Genomic DNA, 25346 nt, shown 5'->3' with positions numbered 1-25346 from the left:
TATGACAATCTGTACAATATTATAACGGCGCGGTTGAACCAGACACGAGCACACGGCAAGGACGTACAGACGTGTGCTAACTCCTATGTTCCGTTATTGAAGGGTCATTGTCATAATGTAATATTTAGGGAAATTTGATACATATTTTTAATTCTCGGTTGAGAAATTGATAATTTTTCTGAATATGGTTTTCATGGTAGCCTACTACATAGTTAATTATACATAGGTAATTGAAGAAATTTGTACAGCGTGAATTTGTGAAGTGCTAGATTTTGCCCATAATGACCAAGAAACAAAAGAAAGTGAATGAACATCTGCCGAAAAAGAAAATGGAGAAGACTTCAATACAGGATCCACCCGGGTTAATTGCAAGACTTGGGTTCTTCTGGATGATACCTGCGTTCTTTAACGGTAATCGCAGAGACTTGGAAGAATATGATTTAATAGCAGCAAAGAGCATTTATGATTCGAAAATAGTTGGAGACAAACTGGAACGGTAAGTAAATAAATAAATATTGGACAATCTTACACATGTTGTGGGTAGCGTAAGACCTCCAGTGAATGAAAACTTAAGCAATTATCTAAGTTTGAAAAATAATTTCTCAGCATTCATTACTAATTCGAATAATTAATTGCAATTTAATCAATCCTCATTTAATAATTAAAAAAGTAATTTCTGTGATTTTTTATTACTTTCATAGTTTTTGAGTTATAGTATAATTTATCAAAAAGTACCCAAAAATGTAATGAATTAACACGAAAACTAGTGAATGAACACCGCAAAACGCAAAACCCAGTGAATGAACATAATTTCTATCTTTTTAATCAGCATTAAAAAGACATTTTTAACTCAAAACCCGTTTCCAGCTCTATTTTAGTAGGTATAGCGAAAGCGTTCATTTCTTTTAATCCCCTCTATATTGATATTAAATATATTAGAATGTAATAAAATGATGGTTATTCACCAATAATACAGAAATCTGTTACATATTAATAAGAAAAAGAGAATCAATCTTTAAAACAAGAAGCAACGTGCATATTTTGATGAAAAAAGGTCAGGCTCAGCAAATGATGCTTAAAATAATAGACTTTTTATTGCGTTGTTCGTGGTTACATTGTTCATACATACAATTAGTAGAAACCCAATAAATGAACAAGCCAAATGTTGTACTGTTCATACATAGGCATGAAAAATCTAGTAAATGGACTATAGAAATTTGGTTTGTTCCAATACTGGCTGAATTACTCAGAATCGTTTTCTATGCAGAATCACAAAAAACAAACTCCATTTCGTTTACATATAAATTTAGAAAAAAATGAAATCTAGACGACACCAGTAAATGAACACACCGTTCATTTACTGGTTTCAGAACATTTGCTAAGCCAGTAATGGAAATATAAAAAATAAAAACTTAATCGCATCATACGCCGACAAAGTGTGCATTTATGGAAGGTTTAACTCTTAATCTATCCAAATAACTAAACTTTGTAAAGGTAAATATTAAATAAGAACTTTATATGTTGCTCCAGCTTACCTTATCTGGGATCTATTTTTCCATACAAAACTTCAAAACCAGAAACACGTAAACTTTAAACGCCAGTGACATTCAAACTGGTTGAAAATAAATTTATCACGGGTTGCCATTGCATAGGAAATAAAGTTGTTTATAAGAAAACAAAATACGACGTGGTAGAAATTGCTATATTTCTTATTTTAGACAAAAAACGTGAATTTGTTCATTTACTGGAGGGTTTACCCTACTAGACGACGATATACGTACATAATACGTATATGTATATACTTATATAGATATAAACCATCCATAACCCAAGAACAGACATAAAATGCCCTTACCGGGATCTGAAATCCTGGCCCTCCAGCGTCGTAGGCGGTATGTATTGTATACATATAATTATAGAAGGTATTATAAGGAACGTAATAAATACCAAGACGCTGTTTTAAACTAATCTAGTACGAGTATATTTTTCAACTCCTTGTGACCAAACAAGTCGGTCTGTATTGTTTTAATAGTTTTTATCATCACTGGAAAAACATTTCTATAGGGGCCGGCCACATGTCAGCGGGCCGCACTGTTGAAAATTGACGGTGCGACACGGCGCCGCTTGCGGTGCCGCAGGGCGCTTTACGGCGCCGCGTGCACACAATATTTTTCTATGACAGCAGTAAACACCTAAAATGAAAAATAAAGCAAATACCTGTACAAGAGTATTTGGTTTGTAGATCTGTGCCTATAAGTTAGCATTAAAAAAATTAAACAGATACTATATTGTGATATAACACTGCTATTATGATCCTATACACAAGCGCCGGCTCGCCCCATGCGCCGCACTTCTATTGAAGTTGAAATGGGAGCCAAGTTCAATATTCGTTATTTCGTTCGTTCGTTATTTTATTAGTTCGGTGTTGTTTGCCGACTTGCCGCTTGACTCGCCGACAAAAGAATATGTGCCAAGTTCTGTGCTGTGTAGAAAATCCTGAAATTATAAAGGATTTGTCTTGGCTAGTTTTTACGTATAGATAGGCTATTAAGTTTATGTTAGGTACTTTTCTAACATTTGATTTGTTGGTAAAAACTAGCCCAGTCTAATCCTTTATAATTTCAGGATTTTCTACACAACACAGAAGTTGGCACGCATATAGATATCAATTCTTTTGTCGGCGAGTCAAGCGTCTAAATGTGAAGGCCGAAGGCCAAGCTCCGCGTAGGGCCAAAGGCCCGAAGCGTTCAGGACGATCGTGCTTAAGTACAGAATTAGTACAAGTGTTTAAACGCGAACGCCGAAGGCCGAGCTCCGCCTAGGCCCGAAGGCCCGAAGCGTCCAGGAGATTAGTGCTTAAATGCAGAACAATAATACAAGTTTCTAAACACGAAGGCCAAAGGCCGAGCTCGCCGTAGGGCCGAAGGCCCGAAGCATCCAGGAGCTTAGTGCTTGAATACATAACAACAGTACAAGTGTCTAAATGTGAAGCCGAAGGCCGAGTTCTGTGTAGGGCCGAAGGCCCGAAGCGTTCAGGACGATCGTGCTTAAGTACAGAATTAGTACAAGTGTCTAAACGCGAAGGCCGAAGGCTGAGCTCCGCCTACGGCCGAAGGCCCGAAGCGTCCAGGAGATTAGTGCTTAAATGCAGAACCATAATACAAGTGTCTAAACGCGAAGGCCAAAGGCCGAGCTCGCCGTAGGGCCGAAGGCCCGAAGCATTCAGGAGATTAGTGCTTAAATACATAACAATAGAACAAGTGTCTAAATGCGAAAACCGAAGGCCGAGCTCCGCGTGTCCAGGATGTTGGTGCTAAAACACCTAACTAAATTAACTAATTAAATAACTAAATAACATAGAACAATAGTACGTATCCAAACGCGAAGGCTGAAGGCCAAGGTAGGTAGTGCTTAAACACAACAACAGTATAAGTGTCTAAATACGAAGGCCGAAGGCTGAGCTCCACGAAGGGCCGAACGCCCGAAGCGTTCAAGGATAGTGCTTAAAATACAGAACAATACAAGTGTCAAAGTGCGAATGCCAAAGGCCTAGCTCCGCGTAGGGCCGAAGGCCCGAAGCGTCCTGAATGTTAGTCCTCTAACACAGAATAATAGTACAAGTGTCTAAACGCGAAGGCCGATGGCCGAGCTCCCCGTAAGGCCGAAGGCCCGAAGCATCCAGGAGATTAGTGCCTAAATACAGAACAATGAAGTGTAAATGTGAAGGCCGAAGGCCCGAAGCGTTCAGGAGGATAGTGCTTAAATACAGAACAATAGTAAAGTGCCTAAATGCGAAGGCCGAAGGCCGAGCTCCGCTTGGGGCCGAAGGCCCGAAGCGTCCAGGAAATTAGTGCTTAAATACAGAACAGATTTAGTATAAGTGTCTAAACACGAAGGCCCAAAGCGTCCAGGTTGTAAGTACTTAAACACAGAACAATAGTACGTCTGATTGCAAAGGCCGAAGGCCGAGCTCCGCGTAGGGCCGAAGGCCTGAAGTGTCTTATACATCGCTTATAAATTAGTCGTCGTCCGAATTATAACCGTGATTGTGGTTGGTCAGTGCCTCCAAGCTGGAAAACTGTGTTACGTACTTCGCCGTCGTCGATCGTCAGTGTGGACGATCCTTTGGCGAATGAAGTAGTGAGTGCTGTGTGCAACCCATAATTTGTCAATATAATGCCGAAAACGAGGGTAGTTTCTCGTCTCCCCTGCCGCCGCTGTCGCCCGCACCGAGTAATCGGTCGCGGAGGGCTGCAGCCCGCAGTCTGCGTCGGGCCACCAAGTCCACCAACGCCAGCGCTCTGTGAAAATGCTCCTCGTCATGGAGCGAAAAATGTCGAGCGAGCAATCATCGACTTTATTAACGTGTGACCCGGTTTAATATATTTTAATATGTCAATGCCTCGCGGAAGTTTTGTTATTAAAAATGGATAAAGGTTAAATGAGAAAATTAACCTTTATAGCCCTAAACTTTTGGGTATGTCTACAGGAAAGACGTGAACACAGTTACGTGTTAGACCCAAATGAGAACATCCGGATATACGAAAGCAGTTTTGCCCAAGCTGAAAAGGAGACACTCGCTGACGCTCGGCCAATTAGTAAAAATTTTCAGTTTTAAGATTTTGTCCTTTGTATACGCAGTTTACGCAGTTTCTAATAATAGTCTACCTTCATGCCAAATATCAAGTTTCTAGGTCATCTAGAAGTGGGTTAGGTTTTTGGGCTCTAAGTTATGAATATTGAATGATTATTATTATTATTATCTAATGAATCTACATATGATTTTTTTTCCATCGAATTATAAATATTTTTCAGGTTTCAGATTTTTTCCTCAATATTCATTTAATAGTCTACCTTAATGGCGTCAATGTAGACTATTAAATGAACATAGAGGAAAAAAAAATGTCAAATATCAAGTTTCTAGGTCATCTGGAAGTGGGGTAGGTTTTTTTAGGTTTTTGATCTATGTCAGTCACAAAAATGCCGGTTTTTAAACGTGAATTTTTCAATAATTGTTTGAGCTACGTTTATGAAATTTTGTATTCTGGACAAGCTAATGGGCTTGAATAAATGTGCCAAATTTCTTGTGTGCAGTGAAGGGGTCAAAAGAGATATATATATATATATATAGTCCTAGATGTGGTATTTGACAACGGCGACCTTTACAATTTTATTTTGCAAAGGTCATCTGAGCGTGATGCGATTATAGTGAGTGAACAGTTGCGCTTCTGCAAACCCGCTCTCTCGTTCCTAACCCCCTGGCACCAGTGGACCATGTGATCGATACGACTAATGGGAGTAAGGAATGCAGTGACTGATCAACTGCTTTTATTTAGATCTGTCACAGTAGTCCCTAAGTCGGCTTTTACGACACCCAAGGAAGAGATAGGTTGGCGCTATTCTTCTTAGCAGACCACCACACGGCAAAATGTAGTGTGTAGTATTCAAGTCGCAAATTTTATTGCGACAGTTGGCAATGTAATATTATGATTGCTTCGAGCTGATTAATGAAGCTGAAGGTGACCATAGGAACACCGCTATTTAATAACGCACCCTTACTGAGAAGTATGAACGGCGATAAAAGCTTATATTTAAATGAACATTTTGACTGGCAAAGTCTTTCTCCTTCTAATTTTTAGCCAGTGTGTGGGATATTTTTGAGAAAAATAATTGAATCGTGCTGATTAAGGCAATGTAGGGCGTGCATTAGATTATTTCGACATTATCATGTTATCAGTACTGGCTCACCACGCATAACATCCTTAACAGCCGTTGGATATTCAATTTGAATTTAGAATTTATTTAGGGATAAGTTCCCTGCGGTTATGCGTGGTCAGATGTTTTTACTTTCTAGTAGGTAGATAGTTGTTTTGATTTTACTTAGTTCATGTTTTAACATTGAAAATGTTTATCAGATCGTTTTCGTGGGAGAGTGTAATTCGGCGATATCTCCAAAAGTTACAAAGATATACGAAAAAAAGGGTCGCATCGTAGAGCTTACAAAATTTTCGAAATTCGGTTGGTAGCTTTTTTGGAAAATTGAAAATGGTGGAAAAAAAACGACAAAATTTCCTGATTTTCGGACAGAAAGTAGATTATTCTGAAACAAAAGCCGATATCGAAAAAATAAAAAAAAGTTTCCGAGGCAGATAGATTGTCTATCGTTTGGAAAAAGAAATTTTGGATTCAGCTGAAAACCGTGGGCTTGGCAGGTGTCCTTATCATTGAATGATAATCAGATTAATTACTCAAAAGAGTGAGATTCGGCTATATTTCCGAAAGTTATAAAGATAGACGAAAGGCATTGATTTTAAAAGATGCAGTAGTTTACGGGGTATCGTATCGTACCAAATTTTTGAGAATCAATAAGTAAATTTTATTAGAATATCGAAAATTATGAGAAAAAACTACTAAATTTTCGGTATTTTTGGACAAAAGATTAAGTTGGGTCCAGTCTGAGTGCGAGTCGGACTGGCGCACGAAGGGTTCCGTACCATTACGCAAAAAATGGCAAAAAATCACGTTCGTTGTATGGGAGCCCCCCTTAATTATTTATTTTATTCTGTTTTTAGTATTTGTTGTTATAGCGGCAACAGAAATACATCATCTGAGAAAATTTCAACTGTCTAGCTATCACGGTTCATGAGATACAGCCTGGTGAGAGACTGATAGACAGACAGATAGACAGACAGATAGACAGACAGACAGACAGCGAAGTCTTAGAAATAGAGTCCCGTTTTTACCCTTTGGGTACGGAACTAAAAAATGGATCTCAGATTTCAATGGACTAGCAGAGGGCTGACCTAGATGTTCATTTTCAATTTCATCCGATAGTTGTAACTAATGCAAAATCTGTATTTTTTTTATTAATTTATCTGTACACTCGCAGTGGGGCAATTAACAGACAATTATTAAAGACTAGAATATACCTACATATACAGGATTCTACCGCGGCATATGGGATACATTAAAATCAATACATGTATTTATTTGTTTAAACTTTATTGCACAAATAAAGAAAATTGTACTAATGGATGGCGGACTTAATGCCAAAAGGCATTCTCTACCAGTCAACCATTGGGTAAAACAGAGACATTATGTTGGTGCAGAAGAAATGAATAACTGGGACAAATTTTACCGTGAAGTGATATAATATTTGTATAGTAAATACGAGTACTTCCCCACGGGCCGTGCCGTGGGCCACGGCGCATTAACATCCAACGAAAGAAAGTCGCCAATCTAATGTCATGCATAATATGTAACTAGCAAGCATCATTCGTTCTTGAGGGTTGGGGTTTATACATAGGTCTTACAAGAATGTATAAAAGAACCGTATCCACGTTGTTTCAAATTACATTATTCCATAGATACCTAATGTAATGATGAAATCTACATGCCTTGTTGGCCGAATATCCGAGTCTCCTGTTTTTAACCGACTTCAATTTCATAGAAGGAGGAGGTTCTGTATTCGGTTGTGGCTGTTTTTTTTTTTTTTTTTTTTATGTATGTTCACCGATTATTCCGAGACCCGTGGTCTGATTTGAGTAATTCTTTTTTTGTTCGAATGGAGCTACTTCCAAGTTGGTCCCATATTAATCTGGTTCTGATCTGATGATGGGATCCCTGAGGAATTGAGGGAACTCCTCAATTTTTAAAGGCACATGTATGGTGATTTGGGTGTTTTCATAAGCAACTTGAGCATTTTCTCTCGAAAACGACCAATTTGATGAAGTGGACCTGATGATGATGATTGTTTTGAAGATAGTGATGATGATTTTTTAATGTAGGATGTTCAGCGATTACTCCGAGACCCGTGGTCCGACTTGAACAATTCTTTTTTTGTTTGAAAGGAACTACCTCCAAGGTGGTCCCACATTAATCTGGTGCTGTTCAGATGATGGGATCCATGAGGAATTGAGGGAACTCCTCAGTTTTTAAAGGCACATGTATGGTGATTTGGTCGTTTTCTTAAGCAACTTGATCATTTTTTTCTCGAAAACCACCAATTTGATGAAGTGGAGCTGATGATTGTTTTGATGATAATGATTTCAGCGATTACTCCGGCACCCATGATCCGATTTGAGTTATTCTTTTTCTGTTTGAAAGAAGTTACCTCTCCAAGGTGTTTTCGTAATATTATTAGTTTTGATCTGATGATGGAATCCGTGAGGAATTGAGGGAACTCCTCAATTTTGAATGGCACGTGTATGGTAATTTCGGTGTTTTCTAAAGTAACTCAAGCATTTCCTCACCAAAACCACCAATTTGAAGTAGTGCAACTGTAGCCTAACCACGAGTTTGGCACTAAATATTCTTCGTAACTTACTTTGTACACTAATACGCCAGTACGAACGAGATGCATAAACAGTAAGTTACGCACACGATAGCGAATATATCAATGTCAAACTCGTGGTAAGGCTACTGATAACTTCCCTCGTATGTGTATTATGATTTTTGATGTAGGTAGTGTTGGAAACAACCAAAGAGACTGAGAGGTGAAGGTAGAGGGTATTAGTGTTTGGGGGGTTTGAGGTTGGGGGTTGAGGGGAGGTGAGTTGATGGGTCGGGGACGAGGGGTTGGGAGTTAAGGGATTGGGGGTTAGGGTTAGGAGTTAAGGGGTCTGGGGTTAGGGGTCGGGGAATGGCGGTTGATGGGTTGGTGGTTTAGGGTCGAGGGGTTCAGTGATCAGGGGTTGATGTGCTGTGAGGTTGAGTGATCGGGGGGTTTGAGGGATTGGGTCAGTGGCGGGGCGGAGAATGGATTTACTGACAGGAATGATTTCCCAGACGGACTCGAGGAAAATTCTGATTATTTAATAAAGTTTACGAATTTACAGATTAACATGATTATGTTTTTCATTCATGCATCACGCTCTTAACAATGGCTTAAAACTAAAAATGGAAAAATAAAAACTTTTATAAAAAAAAGATAAACCGACTTCAAAAAGGATGAAATAAAATTTATCCTTTTTAGGGTTCCGTGTTTAAGTATATGCGTTACCAACTGATATGTTTGAAGTCGGTGCCAAGCCAAGTACTCCAAGTAGTAACAATACCAGTCAAAAATAATCAGCTTGATGTCTATAAATCCCATTACAACTGTACAAATATTATAAACGTGAAAGCAATTATGTCTGCCTCTTTGCTACCTTTTCATGGCTAAACAACTGAACCGCTTTAGCTGAAATTTTGCATGAAGGTTCCTTGAATTGTTTTATATTTTGAAATGTAGTCCTCTGGATAAGCGACAGAAAATAACTCAGTCCCAATCCCACACTTGCGTGCTATGACTGTTTAAGAATTAGTAAGAAATGCTCTTTAAAAAAATACGACGACAAAACGTATTAGATTTACACTAACGTGCCGACAAGCATGGTACGAACTGCGCCAAGAAGCCGTGTGTTCAACCGTGTGTTCTGTTCTGAGGTGTACAGAAAGTTCGTTTATTGTCGTCGTGTAACGCTGCGTCTTACATAGGCGAACACTCGCGAACGCGAAGCGAAGCGACGCGGTACGGCGCGGCCGGCCCAAGGCGTTCGCGTTCGCAACGAGATCGCCCACGTAGGACACTTCTATATAGGTATCAAAGGATTAATTAAGGCGCCGTGCCGCGCCGCTTCGCATTCGCGTGTTGTTCGCCTACGTAGTACGCTGCGTTAGGTAATCCAACGTACATACTTATATAGCCGCATCTTTATCGAATTGCACCAAAATCACTATGAATATATGGTTTAAAATTTGGCTTGGCACCGACTTCAAACATATCAGTTGGTAACGCATATACTTAAACACGGAACCCTAAAAAGGATAAATTTTATTTCATCCTTTTTGAAGTCGGTTTATCTTTTTTTTATAAAAGTTTTTATTTGTTTACATTCATGTAAGATCCATAAGGAACAAGTTATAGAAAAGCAACTGCCATGGTTTCGTACGAATGCAAAAGTTAAATAAATGTACCTAATAATGTCTCTGTGTTCTGTACACATACGACACAGTGCATTTATTGTAATCGGATAAAAAGTTCCATTTAGCATAAAATGTTATGATCATTAAATTAGTAGATTGTTAACCAAGGGTTGAAAGACACCCATTTCTGCCGAGGTAGTTTGGCGCTCGAACGTAGTCGAGAACGTGAACTCTACTTTTCATATCGAATGCGAGGAAACCAATCAAGACAAGGCAATTTTACAAAATCAGTAATTAATAACTAGCTTAAATCTAAAATAGGCCCTTGAGGCATTGTACCAAGGATGCTGGCGGCATTTCCTCGCTGTATCGCAATGCTGATACGTTGTGCGAGGAAGCCGCCAGCTCTTCGGTCACCAGTTACGTCAACCAGACGCTTCGCGATTGACCAGTGCTAAATAACTTTAAAACCCCATTTAATATCGTACAAACGTTTAACTGTGGCTGTATAAGATTCTGCCTTTGCTCATTTACGCAAGTGTAAGGTTTAAAAAAATATTTTTGGTGTATTCCTTTTGGTTCCCACCTTATGAAATCGAGTAAATACAATTCAACAAAAGAAATCAAAAATAATTTATTTTAACAATCTGCTTACATCATTTTTGATAAAAAACGATTCACTTAACTAACTTAGCGGTTTCACTCACGTATTTTTAGTCACTCGCCCGACATGTTCCACATGATGATGATGATGTGTGTCGTGACTAGGCTCTCCGAAACATGTCGCGCGAGTGACTAAAAATACGTAAGTGAAACCGCTAAGTTAGTAAATTAATATGTCTCACGATAGTTTAAATTCGAAAAACGATTCAATGCGGGATTAGTAAAATTAGAACAATTACCAATTGTCCTAGGCGGGGAATAAAGACACTATTTTTCAATTTTGTTTCCATCCAGTTGCTCGTGGGACGGGTACGCAGAGGAGTACACCACTTCTCTGCACTAGAGCAGAAACGTATCACTTTCTGCGCACTTTTTAGAACAACAACGACCCACTTTCAGAGCATGAGATATGAAATAGTAGATTGTTAACCAAGGGTGAATGGCACCCATTTCTGTCGACGTAGTTAGGCGCTCGAACGTAGTGAGAGCGCCAATAGTCCGAGACGGAAATGGTGCCTTTCACCCGAGTTAAACACTTTACTTTTCATATCGAATGCGAGGAAACCAAACAAGACAAGGCAATTTTGCAAAATCAGTAATTAAAGTACCTAATAGACCTACGGCCATGATTTTTTTCCTTAGGACTTACTTGCAAACGGAGACTTTTCATGTGTGTAGATAAATAACCCCTAGCGAAAAAAACATTTAGATTGCAATATTTACGAAAACACATATTTTAACAAACTGCAGTAATTTTAAAATGATTTGTTTATTATAACACGAAAATCAGCGGGATTGCCTCTTACTTTTGAATGTTTTACTTTTTCGTTCTAAAACTCCCAAAAATAGTCAATGGCATCCCAGTCATTTAGCGAACAATAAAAGTATTAAAAAATGTAAATATTAAATTACAATTTAATGAATAAAATAAACAATCTACCTTATATTTTATTTTATTTTTATGAATATAGTGCTAAATAACTTTAAAACCCATTTAATATCGTACAGACGTTTAACTGTGGCTGTATAAGATTCTGTTTGCTCATTTACGCAAGTGTAAGGTTTAAAAAATATATATTTGGTGTATTCCTTTTGGTTCCCTCCTTATGAAATCGAGTAAATACAATTCAACAAAAGAGATCAAGAATAAACAACAACAATTACAAATTCAAAAATTACAATAAAAATTAATCAAGAACAATTTACTTAAATCATTTTTGATAAAAAACGATTCAATGCGGGATCAGTAAAATTAGAACAATTAGCAATTGTTACAGGCGGGGAAATAACACACTATTTTTCAATTTTGTTTCCACTCCGTTGCTCGTGGGTCGGGGACGCAGAGGAGTACACCACTTTTCTGCACTAGAGCAGAAACGTATCACTTTCTGCGCACTTTTTAGAACAACAACAACCAACAACCCACTTTCAAAGCATGATATATGAAAACGAATAAAAACTGCTGTTGTGTAACGTACCTAGTTAGAGTACCGGTACGGGCCCTATCGCTATACCCGCCACGCATTCAGCGCACCACATAAGAATCATTAAAGCGAATAGAATTTGTGTTGATACTAGTGAACGTCCAAATTAAATTAACCATTAGGGACCAGAATAAACCTCAAGTTACTTGTAATTAGATACTTGTTTTTTGAACAAAGATGTTGGATTTCTTGCTAATGTTAAACTGATCTTTGATTTTATGAATTTATGATGGATACTTAGAATAAAAGATAGTTGCTGCATCAGTTAGTAGGTACAAAATTGATAACGAGCAATCTAGGATTACTTATATTGCTTCTTGTGCTTAAATGGTGACTCACGTTAAGCGCCGGAAGCTCCGGCCTGGACCCGGCCCGGTCTAACGTGAGACATCTTTAAAGCAAATACCTAGTGAAACTAATGCGATCGTTAAGTTTTTTCTTAGTTTACATATATAATTGAATCTATTTAAAATTTCTTCCAAATCATGCCCTGTTTTAAATATAAAACCCCTATAAGCCGGACATGATGTTAATATTTAGTTATACTCGAGTCAAGAATATAGCGCGACAATTATTGATTAGTTTTGGGATCCTATTAATGGCCACTCAACGAAAATACTGACCCATTAATAATTACCAATAATTGCATCATCACGGGTTTTAGGTACCAAATAAAAGTTGCGTAAGTAGGTATTTGCAAATTATTTGTATCTTGTTATTATTATATTTTGTGACATAATCATACTATGCACTATTGGTTGTTCAATTATTTTATACAAAAGTCTGAAAACACAAAATTATCTTTGTACATAATATCGATTTATTTTATTGCAAGTATTGTATTGTATTCTACTGTATGTACAATAAAACAATTGTATAAATATCAGCAATAAACGTGTCAAACCATTTGTAAATCGTCAAGAATTGATCTCGTTTGAGTACTTGCCCAAATATTTATTAAATTTTATCTACATTAACCTTTGGCACTATAGATACTTCGTTAATGTACAAATCAATAACCATCCGATTAACTATCAAGGATGACTCAAATTATATCGATATTTGTTTTCAATTCAACAGGGTATGGTACGAAGAGCAATTCAGAGCAAAATCAGCTGGCAAAAAACCGTCGTTCACAAGAGCACTGATTAAAGCTTTCGGTTGGTCTTACTTGCCCGGCGGGTTAATGCAGCTCGCCGCTGAAGCTATAAGGTCTGTATTACTTTTTCATGACATCGGGCTAACTGTACCATTTATGGACAGTTGACATAAATAGTAACATACCGTAAAATGGGATAAGTAGGGTTCGCGGGGATAGTTGGGTTATGAATGGGGAGAGAAGGTTTGAGCGGGTGAGATGGGTTTTTAGGGCTACTGCTACAAAAATAATGTATTCCAATTTAAAATGGAGCTATAGTAATATAATAATAAAAAATCGATCCAATAATCTTCCAAAATCACCTTTGTATGAAAACCCATCTCACCCCAATTACGAGGGACTACGGGGTGAGGTGGTTTTTCCTGTTTATCTTCAAAGTTATGAAATAGAACTACCCAAAATAAAATAAAAACTAAAATACAAACGTCCAGAACACTTATTATACCGGCTGTTTCCTGTAACAGGAGCATTAAATTAAGCTGTAAGCTGTACCCCTCAAACTGACCAACATTTATTCAGCATCTTTTAAAAATAACTTGTGGTTTGATTTTCATTACACTTTAAAATTTATTCTAAGACGCAATGTATTGCAAAATTTGTTGTGTTTAAAGGGTGACAAGCAACGTCAAACACACAGATGTCAGCGTACATTGAAAATAATATTTAATTAGTATGAAAAAGTTATAATCTAAAAATTTCATAATTTTAAAAAGTTGCTGAACAAATATTTGTCAGTTTGAGGCGTACAGCCTCCAGTTTAATTTATTGCTCCTGTTACAGGAAACACCCGGTATACACCATTCAGTTTGAATATGTAAAAATAAAATGTTTTCGAGGTTTGAATGTCAGTTTTGCTCCTACTCACCTCATTTTACGGTAGTTAGTTTTGTAACAACTGTTACGATACTTACGATCGATGATATTAGTACATTATGATACAAGTGTGCTAAGTAAGCGAGCGCGCAATAAGAAAGCCGATGTGTGTAATGAGCAATACACACGCGTATCATACGACGTTTTTCAACACACTTGCGAGGAAAAAACTAAACTTATAAATTAGCTTTTTTTGTCAAAACAGTAAAAGTACAATTTTCAAAATGGTGGCTTACAGTTTTAACATCGAATAATTGCACCAAAGCGTGCTGGGCTTGTAGGCACTTATTCGCCAGTTCATTGAAGTAAGCTACCAACACGTTTTCCAAAAAAGACTGGGCGTTTTTGCTGATTTTCCATCGTATAAAAGTTTCATATGCCGCCAATTATTTTTCACCCGATTTTGATGGTAAAGCTATCGTTTTCGGCTCTTGCCTCTATTATTTATTATTACTGGCAGCGTCAATTTTATGTGTTCTTCATTTTCAATGCTTGAAAATGACATTTTCGTCAATATATAAACTAAAAACATGCAAAAGTATTCCAATTTTATGACAAATACGGAAAATGGCTGGCGCGTTATTTTTTTTTTACGCACGATTCCAATGCGCGCGCAAGGCAAAGGCGCGAACGAAATCGACAAACAGCCAGTAAAAAACCGGCCAAGTGCGAGTCGGACTCGCCCACCGAGCGTTCCGTACTTTTTAGTATTTGTTGGTATAGCGGCAACAGACATACATCATCTGTGAAAATTTCAACTGTCTAGCTATCACGGGTCTTGAGATACAGCCTGGTGACAGACATACAGACGGGCAGACGGACACACGGACAGACGGACAGTGGAGTCTTAGTAATAGGGTCCCCTTTTTACCCTTTGGGTACGGAACCCTAAAATATGTAAAAAAGCAAATATTTTCGTATTTCTAACCGACGGATGGAGATCAAATTGATAAAATGTTATGTTTATTCATGAATGTAATTTATAAGATAATTTAATAAATTATCTCTTTTAAAAAACATTTGAAACCTAATAGTTGGTTAAAAAAATATATTACTCGACCAAACTAAGAAGGCTCCATTTCCATGCATATTATTAGCAGTCAGTTACCTTCTTAACTCAGTCGGATAATATAATGGAAAAGCACGAGTGTTATAATATACTAAAAAAGCACGCGTGTTTAATATCTAGGATTATGGGCCAAAAATCGGTTGAATAAAAACGTCGTTTTGAGCAAGTGTGTTGAAAAATTATTTAATATTGAGCGTCTCAACGTAACATGATTCTTAATGTTTCTAAATATTCCAGGGGCTCTCCAAATAGCCCTAAGTTAAGAAACCTATTATCACTTATTTAGATGTTCTTACCATTGTTGGTAGAATACAAACACTTCAGTCAGTTTACAATCTCGCTAGTGAAATGACACTGACAGTTAGGAAGATTACAAACTAACCTAACCTAACTAAATATTACGGTGTCATATACCATAGGAATGTATCAAAGGCATTAAATAAAACAGTGGATAATGCTTTTGAGTACAGTATGTATAAATATTTTCAACACACTTGCTCGTAACGTGGAACTTATTGAACCGCTTTTAGGCTCATAATACGAAATATTACGCATGCGTGCTTTTTCATTACATTAATGTGTAATGTATGAAAATTGTTACTATTTACTAATAATATGTATGGAGACGGACAGACCTTCTTAATTGGTCGAATAGCTTTTACAACATGGAGTGGCGGGCGCTGGCGCCCGGCCGCCAGCGGCGTATTGAGGGGGCGGCGGCAAGGCAGTATGACACATTTTGTACTTTTACAAACTGTTTTAACAATTAAAATTTGACTAATATGAAAATTTAGATTTCCTCGCAAGAATAATGAAAAACGTCGTATGAAACGAGTATACATTGGTCATTACACACATCGGCTTTCTTATTGCGCGCTCGCTTTCAGCTCGCGCGCACAATATCGCCTCGTCTGAAGTTGCCAACGTAGCACACTTGTATCACAATGTACTATTTCTCAAACTTGCAATGAAATAGTTATTTGTTATACAAGGGTGCAAAGTTGTATTTTACCCGCGAGTGTGGAATTGCAACGACAAGCAAGCGAAAGGATTCTATAGTTGAACCACGAGCGAAGCGAGTGGTTTTAAAATAGAATCCTGAGCGTAGCGAGTGTTTCAACACACGAGAAGTAAAATACATTTGCACCCGTGTGTAACACAAAACTTTTCTCCTCACTATAGCGAGGAAAGTGCAACATGAGCAACATCCACAGGCGTTAGATCATCTTCATCACTGGAATCACTCATTATTTTACGATAATACGATATTATAACAGAAAACTCTGGAAGTAGTGCATTTTTACGTGCCGGAGTCGGTGAGAAAATTTTTGTTGACAATGTTGACATTTCTGACGATGCGTTTTGAAATTGCATCGACTCAACTTGTGCGTTCAGAATTACATTCAACGTCATTTAAAAAAACAAATGTTTCTTATGGAATTTAAGGTTTATGACTTAATATCATTAAATAAAGCTTAATTTGGTATTCTTTATTAAATTCTCAAACCATTTATTTAATGATAATTAATATCGAACGAACCATTATTATGAGCGTTTTACGTTTTGTTATCTGTCAAAAGCTACTTAAACACGCTCCATCCAAGGTCAAATTACTTTCCCCACTAGTGGATAAAATGCGTTTTTCCACGCTTGTTTTAAAGGATAAAAGACGGCTTTCCGAGCTAGTGAGGAAAAAAAATTTTTTTATAAGGAGATTCGTCTGCGGATCGATTTTAAGATGCTAAGAAATAAGTCCTGTCAACATTGCAATGAAATGTTTACAAGACTTCAAATTAGATCCGGAAATACTACTAAACCGTGCGTCGTAGCGCAAAAATATATAATACCCCACGCACTGAATAACCTATCACAGTAGGACATGAAACAATCATCATCATATTTTTATTATCATTTCATTGCAAGTTTGAGAAAAGCACTATACAAATCTCGGCGAATAACGGGGTTGCCGGCCTGCAACCCTTCGTTTCCTGGCCTCTATAGTAATGTACTATTTCAATACATATGGCGCTACTATATGGTGGTACAGTCGAGTTCATAAATATGTATACATTTTTTCACCTTATTGCAATGGATTAAGGTGAAGAAATGTACACATATTCATGAACTCGACTGTACCTAAGTCGAAAATTTAAAACATTGTACTATACACGTGTAAAAGGCCATATGTACTCTAAAACGTTGTACGATCCACGTGCGAATAGGTAATTCGCAACTCGTGTCGATAATTTTCTAAACGCGTATCGTACCAAAATTTTCTTAGCCTAATTTTATTTTAAAAGTGGCAACTTTAGAAACCAATTAGGTATCTTGTTTTATTTCAGTTTTTGCAAGCAAATCGATATCCATTTAAACAGGAGGCCGAGACTGTTTTAATTGAATAAGGCAATTCGAGTTTTAGTTATTAGATCTGTTTCCAATATGACACTGATAGATCGGTATCATATTGGAAACAGGTCTAATAACTTAAAATTTTAACTGGCCTAAGAATTTGTTTGTTGACCTGGAGACATGAGCAAGAGCAGTGCGCAGTGCGTGGTGGTAGCGTATTTGTATTCGTTAGTTTTATTGTATATTGATTGCCTGCTTCAAACAGAACGGGAACCCCGCTTCTCTTCGCGCAGCTGCTGAGCTATTGGCAGGTGGACTCGACTATGACCGCACAGACCGCGTCATACTACGCCGGCGGCGTGATCCTGGCCAACTGGGTTGCAGCCTTCTGTAATCATCACGGGAATTTGTTCTGCCAACAGTTTGGAATGAAACTTAGAATTGCGACTAGTTCTATGATGTTTAGAAAGGTTGGGATATAGTTATAAAATTGGTGATGCAACGAATAAATAGTAAGTAGGTACTTGTACGAATACGAGTATGAATAGTGACATACAATCTTAACTTTGCCGTTGTCGTGATACATATACCACTAACTGCTAATATGAATTTGTATTCGGAGATTCACATATATAGTTTGCAGACATTTTCCCTTTGGTTGTTCTTAAAAAACATTGTATTTTGCTAAATTTTATGTTTCTAGGTCAACACTCAACGCAAAGTAACTTGATAGTTTTTTTATTTTATTTGGTTTCATTATTTTCTTGTAATTGTGTTGACTTTGTATATTTTTTCCACAGCTTTCAGAAGACCTGAAATCTGATATATGTATATGACAAGGAACTTGAAATAATTCGGCCAAGTGCTAGTCTGACTCACGCACCGATGGTCATGTACTAAAAATGACTTTTTTTCTCAAGAAAAAAGAACCCAAGGCTTTATTATTTAACGCGGTTTCCCTAGTCAAAACTACTTAATAATTAAGTATTGAAACTAGTATTGTCTGGGTTATACTCAAATAAAATTGTTAAGTGCCGTGTAATAATGCCGATCATGACAAACATTGCAATTCTTGAAGAAATAGTTACTATCTCTCCCAAATAGTTGTCAATAATAAATTCCTAATATTGGCAATATTTCTCCCATATACATACATACTTACATAGAGTTTAAGCGGCTGCAAAAAGTAGCGGCATGATCGCTTTTCTGGTTCGGCTTGCGGTGAAAGCTTTAAAGGTTTACTTTAAAGCTTTGTAAGATTGATATATTTGTATTAAAAGAAAATAAAAAATTTGTGTTCATAGATTATAAAAAAACATATTAACTCTTATCTCTTTAGAGATAAGACCACCTGTTGTCTACCTCTATCTTTTATCAATTATTTTCTTTAAGGTATATCTTTTACTGAGGTTGGCACACCACACATAAAGAGTATTCTATCTATCAGACAGTCTGATAGATAGAATACTCTTTCTATCTATCTATCTATTAATCGATGTTCTTGAGTTTCGGGAACAAATAAAAGTACCTACGTAAGTCAGTGCAGTGAAAATAAGTTTATATCACGAGTATATTAACAATCTTTGTGTCAAATAGGCAAAACTTAGGCGAACTAGCTTTGCTTAATTCGGGGCTAGGATGATCTGTGTAAGGTGTCCCCTAATATTTAAGTTTATTTTTATTTTTACGTAGTAGCGCAGTGTTCGTGTCTAGGCGATTATCATTTCACACGTTCGTTATAAGACATAACCAAACACCATGCGATATTCGTGGGCCAAGTTAACTCACTCTTCTTTCGCTAATCAAAGCATTTATACTTATAGGTCATGGTAATGAATAACGGCGCCCTCGGCGGGACGACTGTCGGTAAAATCGTCAATATTTTATCAAACGATTTGCTGCGTTTCGACCTGGCGCTCCTCTTCCTGCATTACGTATGGATTATACCCCTGCAGTATGCTGCTGTGTTTTACCTGGGCTACTTGCAGGCAGGATATTCGGCATTTGTCGGCTTGGCCGCGTTGCTGATCATCGCCATCCCCATCCAAAGTAAGATTTTTGATGTTTAAATATGCTAAAAAACCGAAAAACAAGTCGGTGGCCTAGCAGTAAGGCGCGCGACTTGCAAACCGGAGGTTGTCTTGGGAATCCGGAAAGTATCGAAAAGTGTTTAGAACCAATAGCATTAAGTTATGAACTTATGAAATATTATTGAATATTTATATACGTATCCGGTGCAGAAAAATAAGGTGAGGAAACCGGATTAATTCCGATACAGCCTAGAGGCGAATCTAGGCTGTATCGGCATAAGTTGGAAGGTTAAATGGCAGTAGAGCTAAAATACTTTAACAGACCTCGCCTCGGGTTAATCTGGGATGTGACCGGGAATACGCTACGATAAAATTACTTTAAAACAAATTGGTCCTTTACTTAAAGTTAGTGATATATTAATATTTAACAAAATCTTTTAATACCTATTTCCTTTTAATCATTGAAATATAAAATTAATTTTTCACCACACCAGCTGGTAAAAGCTCTCTTGATTGTTCAAAACGTGTAGAGAAAGTAGCATTTTATCCACGTGTGGCAAAGTAATCAAATGCAAACTTTGAGTAGTTTCCTTATGTTGGCTGGTAGACTTAGACCAAGATAAGTCCTGCAACGATTTTGATAGCACACGCAGTGTCTTGGTCTGACTAGAATTGACTTTTAAATTATGATTTTGAATGATAAATATTTAATAACATTAACTTTCAATTGATTTCGTTGATTTTGTTTGATATATTACACTTAGTATTTTCCTTGCGTTGCTGTGGTGAAAATTTTAATGTTTCACTCGGTAGCAAAATTTGTTTAACCTTCGTGTCATGAAACCCTCGCAACGCTCAACATTTCAATTTTCGAACCTTTCAATTTTGGAATCTTTCACTTGCTCGGGTATTAATATTAGCACAAGGGGTTGATCAACAACTTTGCCCCCTTGTAAAACAAATAACTATTGTTTTAGGTGGCCTCAGTCGACTAATAGCGAAGATTAGGTTCCGCACAGCTGAGAAAACAGACGATAGAGTCAAGACAATGAGCGAAGTTATTAATGGAATACAGGTGAGATGCACAGGATATCCCTTGAAAGTATAAATAAATCTTCATCATCGTTACCTACCGTCCTATAGATAAAAAAAAAATTAAAAAATTTAATGTGTAAATATTACTTACTTACTTAGGGGTACTCTAAAGAGGAACGAAAATTTGATTATTTTTGCGCTACGACGCACGGTTTAGGAGATATAGCCCTATAGTTTTTCTTTTTCATTGTGTTTTTTATACAGGGTGGGCAATCCAAATGGGCAGGGAGAAGTCAGAAACTATGAGAGATAGCGACATCTGTTCTTAGGAACCATGGCTTCGATTTGAGATTTAATAATAATGGCATTCAAAAAAATAATGGTCCAATTTCATAGCAAAATTTGGTCCTTATACTTTCAGGATCAATTATACAAACAAACACTACACGCGATTACATAAAGAATATTGACAGGTTCGATTCCCGGTTATGCATGAGAGTTAAAAAAAAGTTTGAATGTCATTATTATTAAATCTAAAATTGACGCCATGGTTCCTAGGAACAGATTTCGCTATCTCTCATAATTTTTGACTTCTCCATACTGACCCATATTTGGATTGATCGCCCTGCATATTACGTTAGGGGTCTCATTGGGGGAACGAATATTTGATTATTTTTGCGCTACAACGCAAGGTTTAGGAGACACGGCCGTATAAAGATGGAAAAAAAAAAAAAAAAAACATAATTATCCTGTTCATGAACACAGACGCCCCACTTGAGTTTTGACAGCTGTTCCAAATTTAAACTCATAACCTTACAAAAATCTATACTGTAATAACATTAAAGTACAGATTTTACCTACTACCACAGACAAGAAAGTCTCATAGTAAAATTGGTTGTAATAATGCTGGTCATTTCCTACGGTTTTTGAACGCGTTTTAGGGCACTGATGATATGTGCGTAGGTAAAGCACAGTAATAAATACGAAACTAAAAGCCATCAATGCACTTGATACTATCTCGTGTTATTATGATTAGATTAACACTACAAGTGATCTATCAATACAGGTGTTCAAATAATCAACTTCTATATCTGTATCTAAGCGTGATAACCAAAGCTACAATAATTCTACAATACAAGCTACAAAAATAGGACTTGAGTTGATTAGAATTTTAAACGATGGATTAGTCCATTGCTCTTCCATTTCACCGTGGAATTTGAGTTAGCAACATAAACTTAATTATATTTCACAGTAGTTAGCGCTTACTCTTCTTTACAAAGACCTCGAGTTATGGCGTTCATTTGACTTATTTATTTATTTAAACTTTAGTGCAAGCCAAGTGGCATCTCTACTAACCATAACTTAACCATAGATCTGTCATACAATTGGTGCGAAGAAAAAAGTAAATTGAATGAATTAAAACAAAAAGAAAAACAATTTTCATGGCATGGTTAAAAAAACTGTATACCTACAGACATCTTATATAATATTTCAGGTGATTAAAATGTATGCTTGGGAGATACCATTTGAAAAAGTAATTAGTAAAAAGAGAAGCTTAGAGTTAAAAGAAGTGAGAATTGCAACAATTCTGAAGACAGTTTTTCTTGGCTTCATGATGTTCACGGAGAGGACGGCGCTGTTCATTGCTATCCTGGTGTATATCCTGCTGGGGAACACGATGTCGGCATCTGTGGTAAGTTAAATATGTAGCATATACCAACTTTTACATGTTGTATACATATTTACACTGCTCTTATCTCCTGCGCTACGTGTGTATCGATTTCTGTTGAAGGATATATCTTTTCTGATGACTTTGCAATATATCCACTCAATTTGTTTAATGTCTACAATAATTGATGTAGTATTTAGCTCGGCTATACAGATAAAATAATAATTATCGATTCTTGATGACAATTGTACCGTTAATTTGTGCGGTTTGGTGTAATCTATCCAGTTATTACAATATATTAGTTTATTTTTTAGTTTCACTGACTACATTGTAGCGTAAATATCAGCATACAGTAAAATGTTTTAATTACATAGGTAACAAATTGTATTAAGAAATAGAACCATGATGTCTATGACCCTCAAGAAGTATACCGGCGTACCTAGTCACTAATAGTTGGTGGTTAATTATTAGGTAAATATTTAAGACGAACAATCTCCATACAACACTGCGTTCTTCGCGTACCTTTTTGGCATGCTTAATTATATGCCAGCTGGAAATTGCTCAATAATATTATGATTTTATTTACCAGTTCCTTAAACATCCAGAAGTATATAGCGGTACGGGCTGAGATGAAATAGGTGTATTTATGTAGTCAGTATCAGTTTGGGCCTTCAAATGATCCTAGCTTCGTGGTGTTGTCAGATATATCCGCTGCAGCAATTCATGAACACAGCAAGCATGAAAGTGACTCTGATCCTGCCTCTGGTGCTGTCCTTTACGGCCGAGATGCGCGTCACGCTTAAACGAGTCGAGGAATTCCTCGCATTTGGTAAGTTCCCAAATCTGCCTTTAGAATAAGATGCCTTTAAAAACCTTAAAAATAACCGAGGGCATTTAAGTATTTAGGGTTAAAGCCAAAAATTCTGAGGTAGTTTAGAAGAAGTCTACTCTGTTCTAGGCGTCCACGTACTTTGTTGGGCTGCTGATAAAACACGAGCTATTTTTATATTTTTAACTTAGGTAAAGTGCGAAAGTGTAAAAATACCTACAGTTTTCTAATTATTCCAGGGTTAGCTAAATAACTCGGAGTTAACCGTTTGTACAAGTTTAAACGGTACAGGTAACTGCAGAGTTAAACAGTTAACTCCGAGTTAGTTGGCTAACCCTGGAACGCGCAACTGGCCCTAAGATAATTCTGTTTGCAATTTGTAAATAATCTTTCCGATATAAGTAACGGTGACATTTGTACATACACGTGTATTTATATACAATATTACTATGCTTAATTTAAGGGTCATACATTAACAAAATCTGGGAATTTTTTTAACGTTGCTTAATACTTTGACAATATCTGCCTCATATGTGGGTCACCGGTAGCAACTATTTAAAATCAATAAGGTCCATACCTTTGACACGCACAGCTGCACGCACTGCTTTAACTATTTTCTGAACTCTCTAGGTTATGTTTTTGTTTATAAATTCACTTATTTATATTAAATCTTTGACTCTATGGAGGTATGTAGCTGAGTTTTGAGACTAAAAGTATTAGTAATTTTTTTTTTACTGAAAACATAATTAATAACAAAGTTAGAATAACATGTAACCTAAAATAAAAAACCGTCCAAGTGCGAGTCGGACTCGCGTTCTAAGGGTTCCGAACATTACACAATTTAAACAATGTATTTTTTATGTGAAACGAGAGTGAAATGTCTTTAAAAAACCCGTACGGGTCGGATCAAAAACTAAGTAATTAAGTCCGACTCACGCTTGACTGCACATTTCTAATAGGTTTTCCTGTGATCTATAGGTGAAGATCTATTTTGTGTGGGTGTAATTTACACCACTATTTTTGTTGCACCTTATAGGTCAGTATAAGTATAAGGTTGCAGTTTATATGTATAATAACGGTCTCTAAAAAGTTCAAAATATGCATAATCTAGATGGCTAGTCAGTAGGTTTACCTACATTCGGTAAATGACGAATCTAGGTATAAATAGATTATAGGACAGCATAAGACACATGCAGCACTAACACAATCAAATTGGGTTACATTTGTGATTCGCCGGAGTTCTACTGGGAATTAGATCCGCATTCGAGAATACCAATTCTTGGGGTTGTTATCTGTTCACTACAATCTCTGCCTATTTATAGATCAAGATAAATATAGGAGAGAATTTTTTTATGATACATTTTCCCTATGACAGTTCATTTTTATATATGGAGTAGCTGTCACCTAAAATATTTTTAGACATTTTAGTGAACAATCCTTTCCCATCGTGCATCGTATTTTCACGGAAACGTTCTAACGTGTCATGTTATTTCAGTCAGTCACTACAAAAAGTACTGAGGCCGATTGAAGTAGCATGACGAAACTATGATGACAAAGGATTATTCACTACATCTGTAGGTAGATAAACTTTGCTGCCGAGTGAAACTCATAAATTTCCATCTCACCAGCGTGAGAAAAATACTATTTAATTGTAAAACGTTACAAATCTATTATAATGCAAATGAATACTAATACTTACATATTTACCATTTAAACGTCGCTTAAAAATTCATCCTACTATTCCCTACTATCTTACTACTTTACGTCGAGGAATTACTTAGAGAATAGAATGCAGCTTTGCTCACTGGTTTCAATAATTGAGGCCTTTCCGAGCGGGTGTCGTTAAAAGAATACCTATGATAATCCCGTGGGGGCTCCGACTAAAAGCCATAAAAGTAAACGTATTCATCTGTGCATCTGTCAGACAGGCCATATCGGACGTACACTGATATTAGAACGACATTTAACTGATATCATTCAGTTACCGTGCATTTCGCTCGTACTTGTCCGTACATGTTTTGAGACGAGGCATCATTCTGATGGCAGAGTACGTTCGTATTGACCTGAAAGACATTGTAAGCTGTTTGAACGGATAAACCAACAGACTTCCTACCTATATGTACTCGTATACCTATACCTACATATCTCCCGCGACCAAACCAGTCAGTTGGTTTTTTCGTATAGGTCAGGTACTTAAAATGCATCTTTCCTGTGGATATCATAAAATAAAAATGGACTTTAAAGCCAATTTTTTCTCGCTAATGGCACATTGAAATCTTA

At 36.9% G+C, this 25346-nt stretch overlaps 1 protein-coding gene across 1 annotated transcript in view; it reads left to right on the top strand.

Moving 5' to 3' along the window:
- Positions 1 to 223: 223 nt before the first annotated feature.
- The window catches only part of LOC134754620 (ATP-binding cassette subfamily C member 4-like), a 62972-nt gene continuing 37849 nt past the window's right edge, over positions 224 to 25346 (top strand). The window contains exons 1-7 of the mRNA XM_063690950.1: positions 224 to 496; positions 13134 to 13265; positions 17769 to 17973; positions 19327 to 19552; positions 20511 to 20608; positions 22064 to 22261; positions 22940 to 23066. Of these exons, the coding sequence (XP_063547020.1) occupies positions 282 to 496; positions 13134 to 13265; positions 17769 to 17973; positions 19327 to 19552; positions 20511 to 20608; positions 22064 to 22261; positions 22940 to 23066 (1201 nt within the window). The 5' untranslated portion in view covers positions 224 to 281. The remainder of the gene's footprint in view (positions 497 to 13133; positions 13266 to 17768; positions 17974 to 19326; positions 19553 to 20510; positions 20609 to 22063; positions 22262 to 22939; positions 23067 to 25346) is intronic.

This window comes from Cydia strobilella, chromosome Z (assembly GCF_947568885.1).
Source record: "Cydia strobilella chromosome Z, ilCydStro3.1, whole genome shotgun sequence".
In the NCBI taxonomy this organism is placed as follows: Eukaryota; Metazoa; Arthropoda; class Insecta; order Lepidoptera; family Tortricidae; genus Cydia; species Cydia strobilella.
The sequence above is the reverse complement of the archived record's forward strand: the minus strand, read 5'-3'. Positions and strand labels throughout refer to the sequence as shown.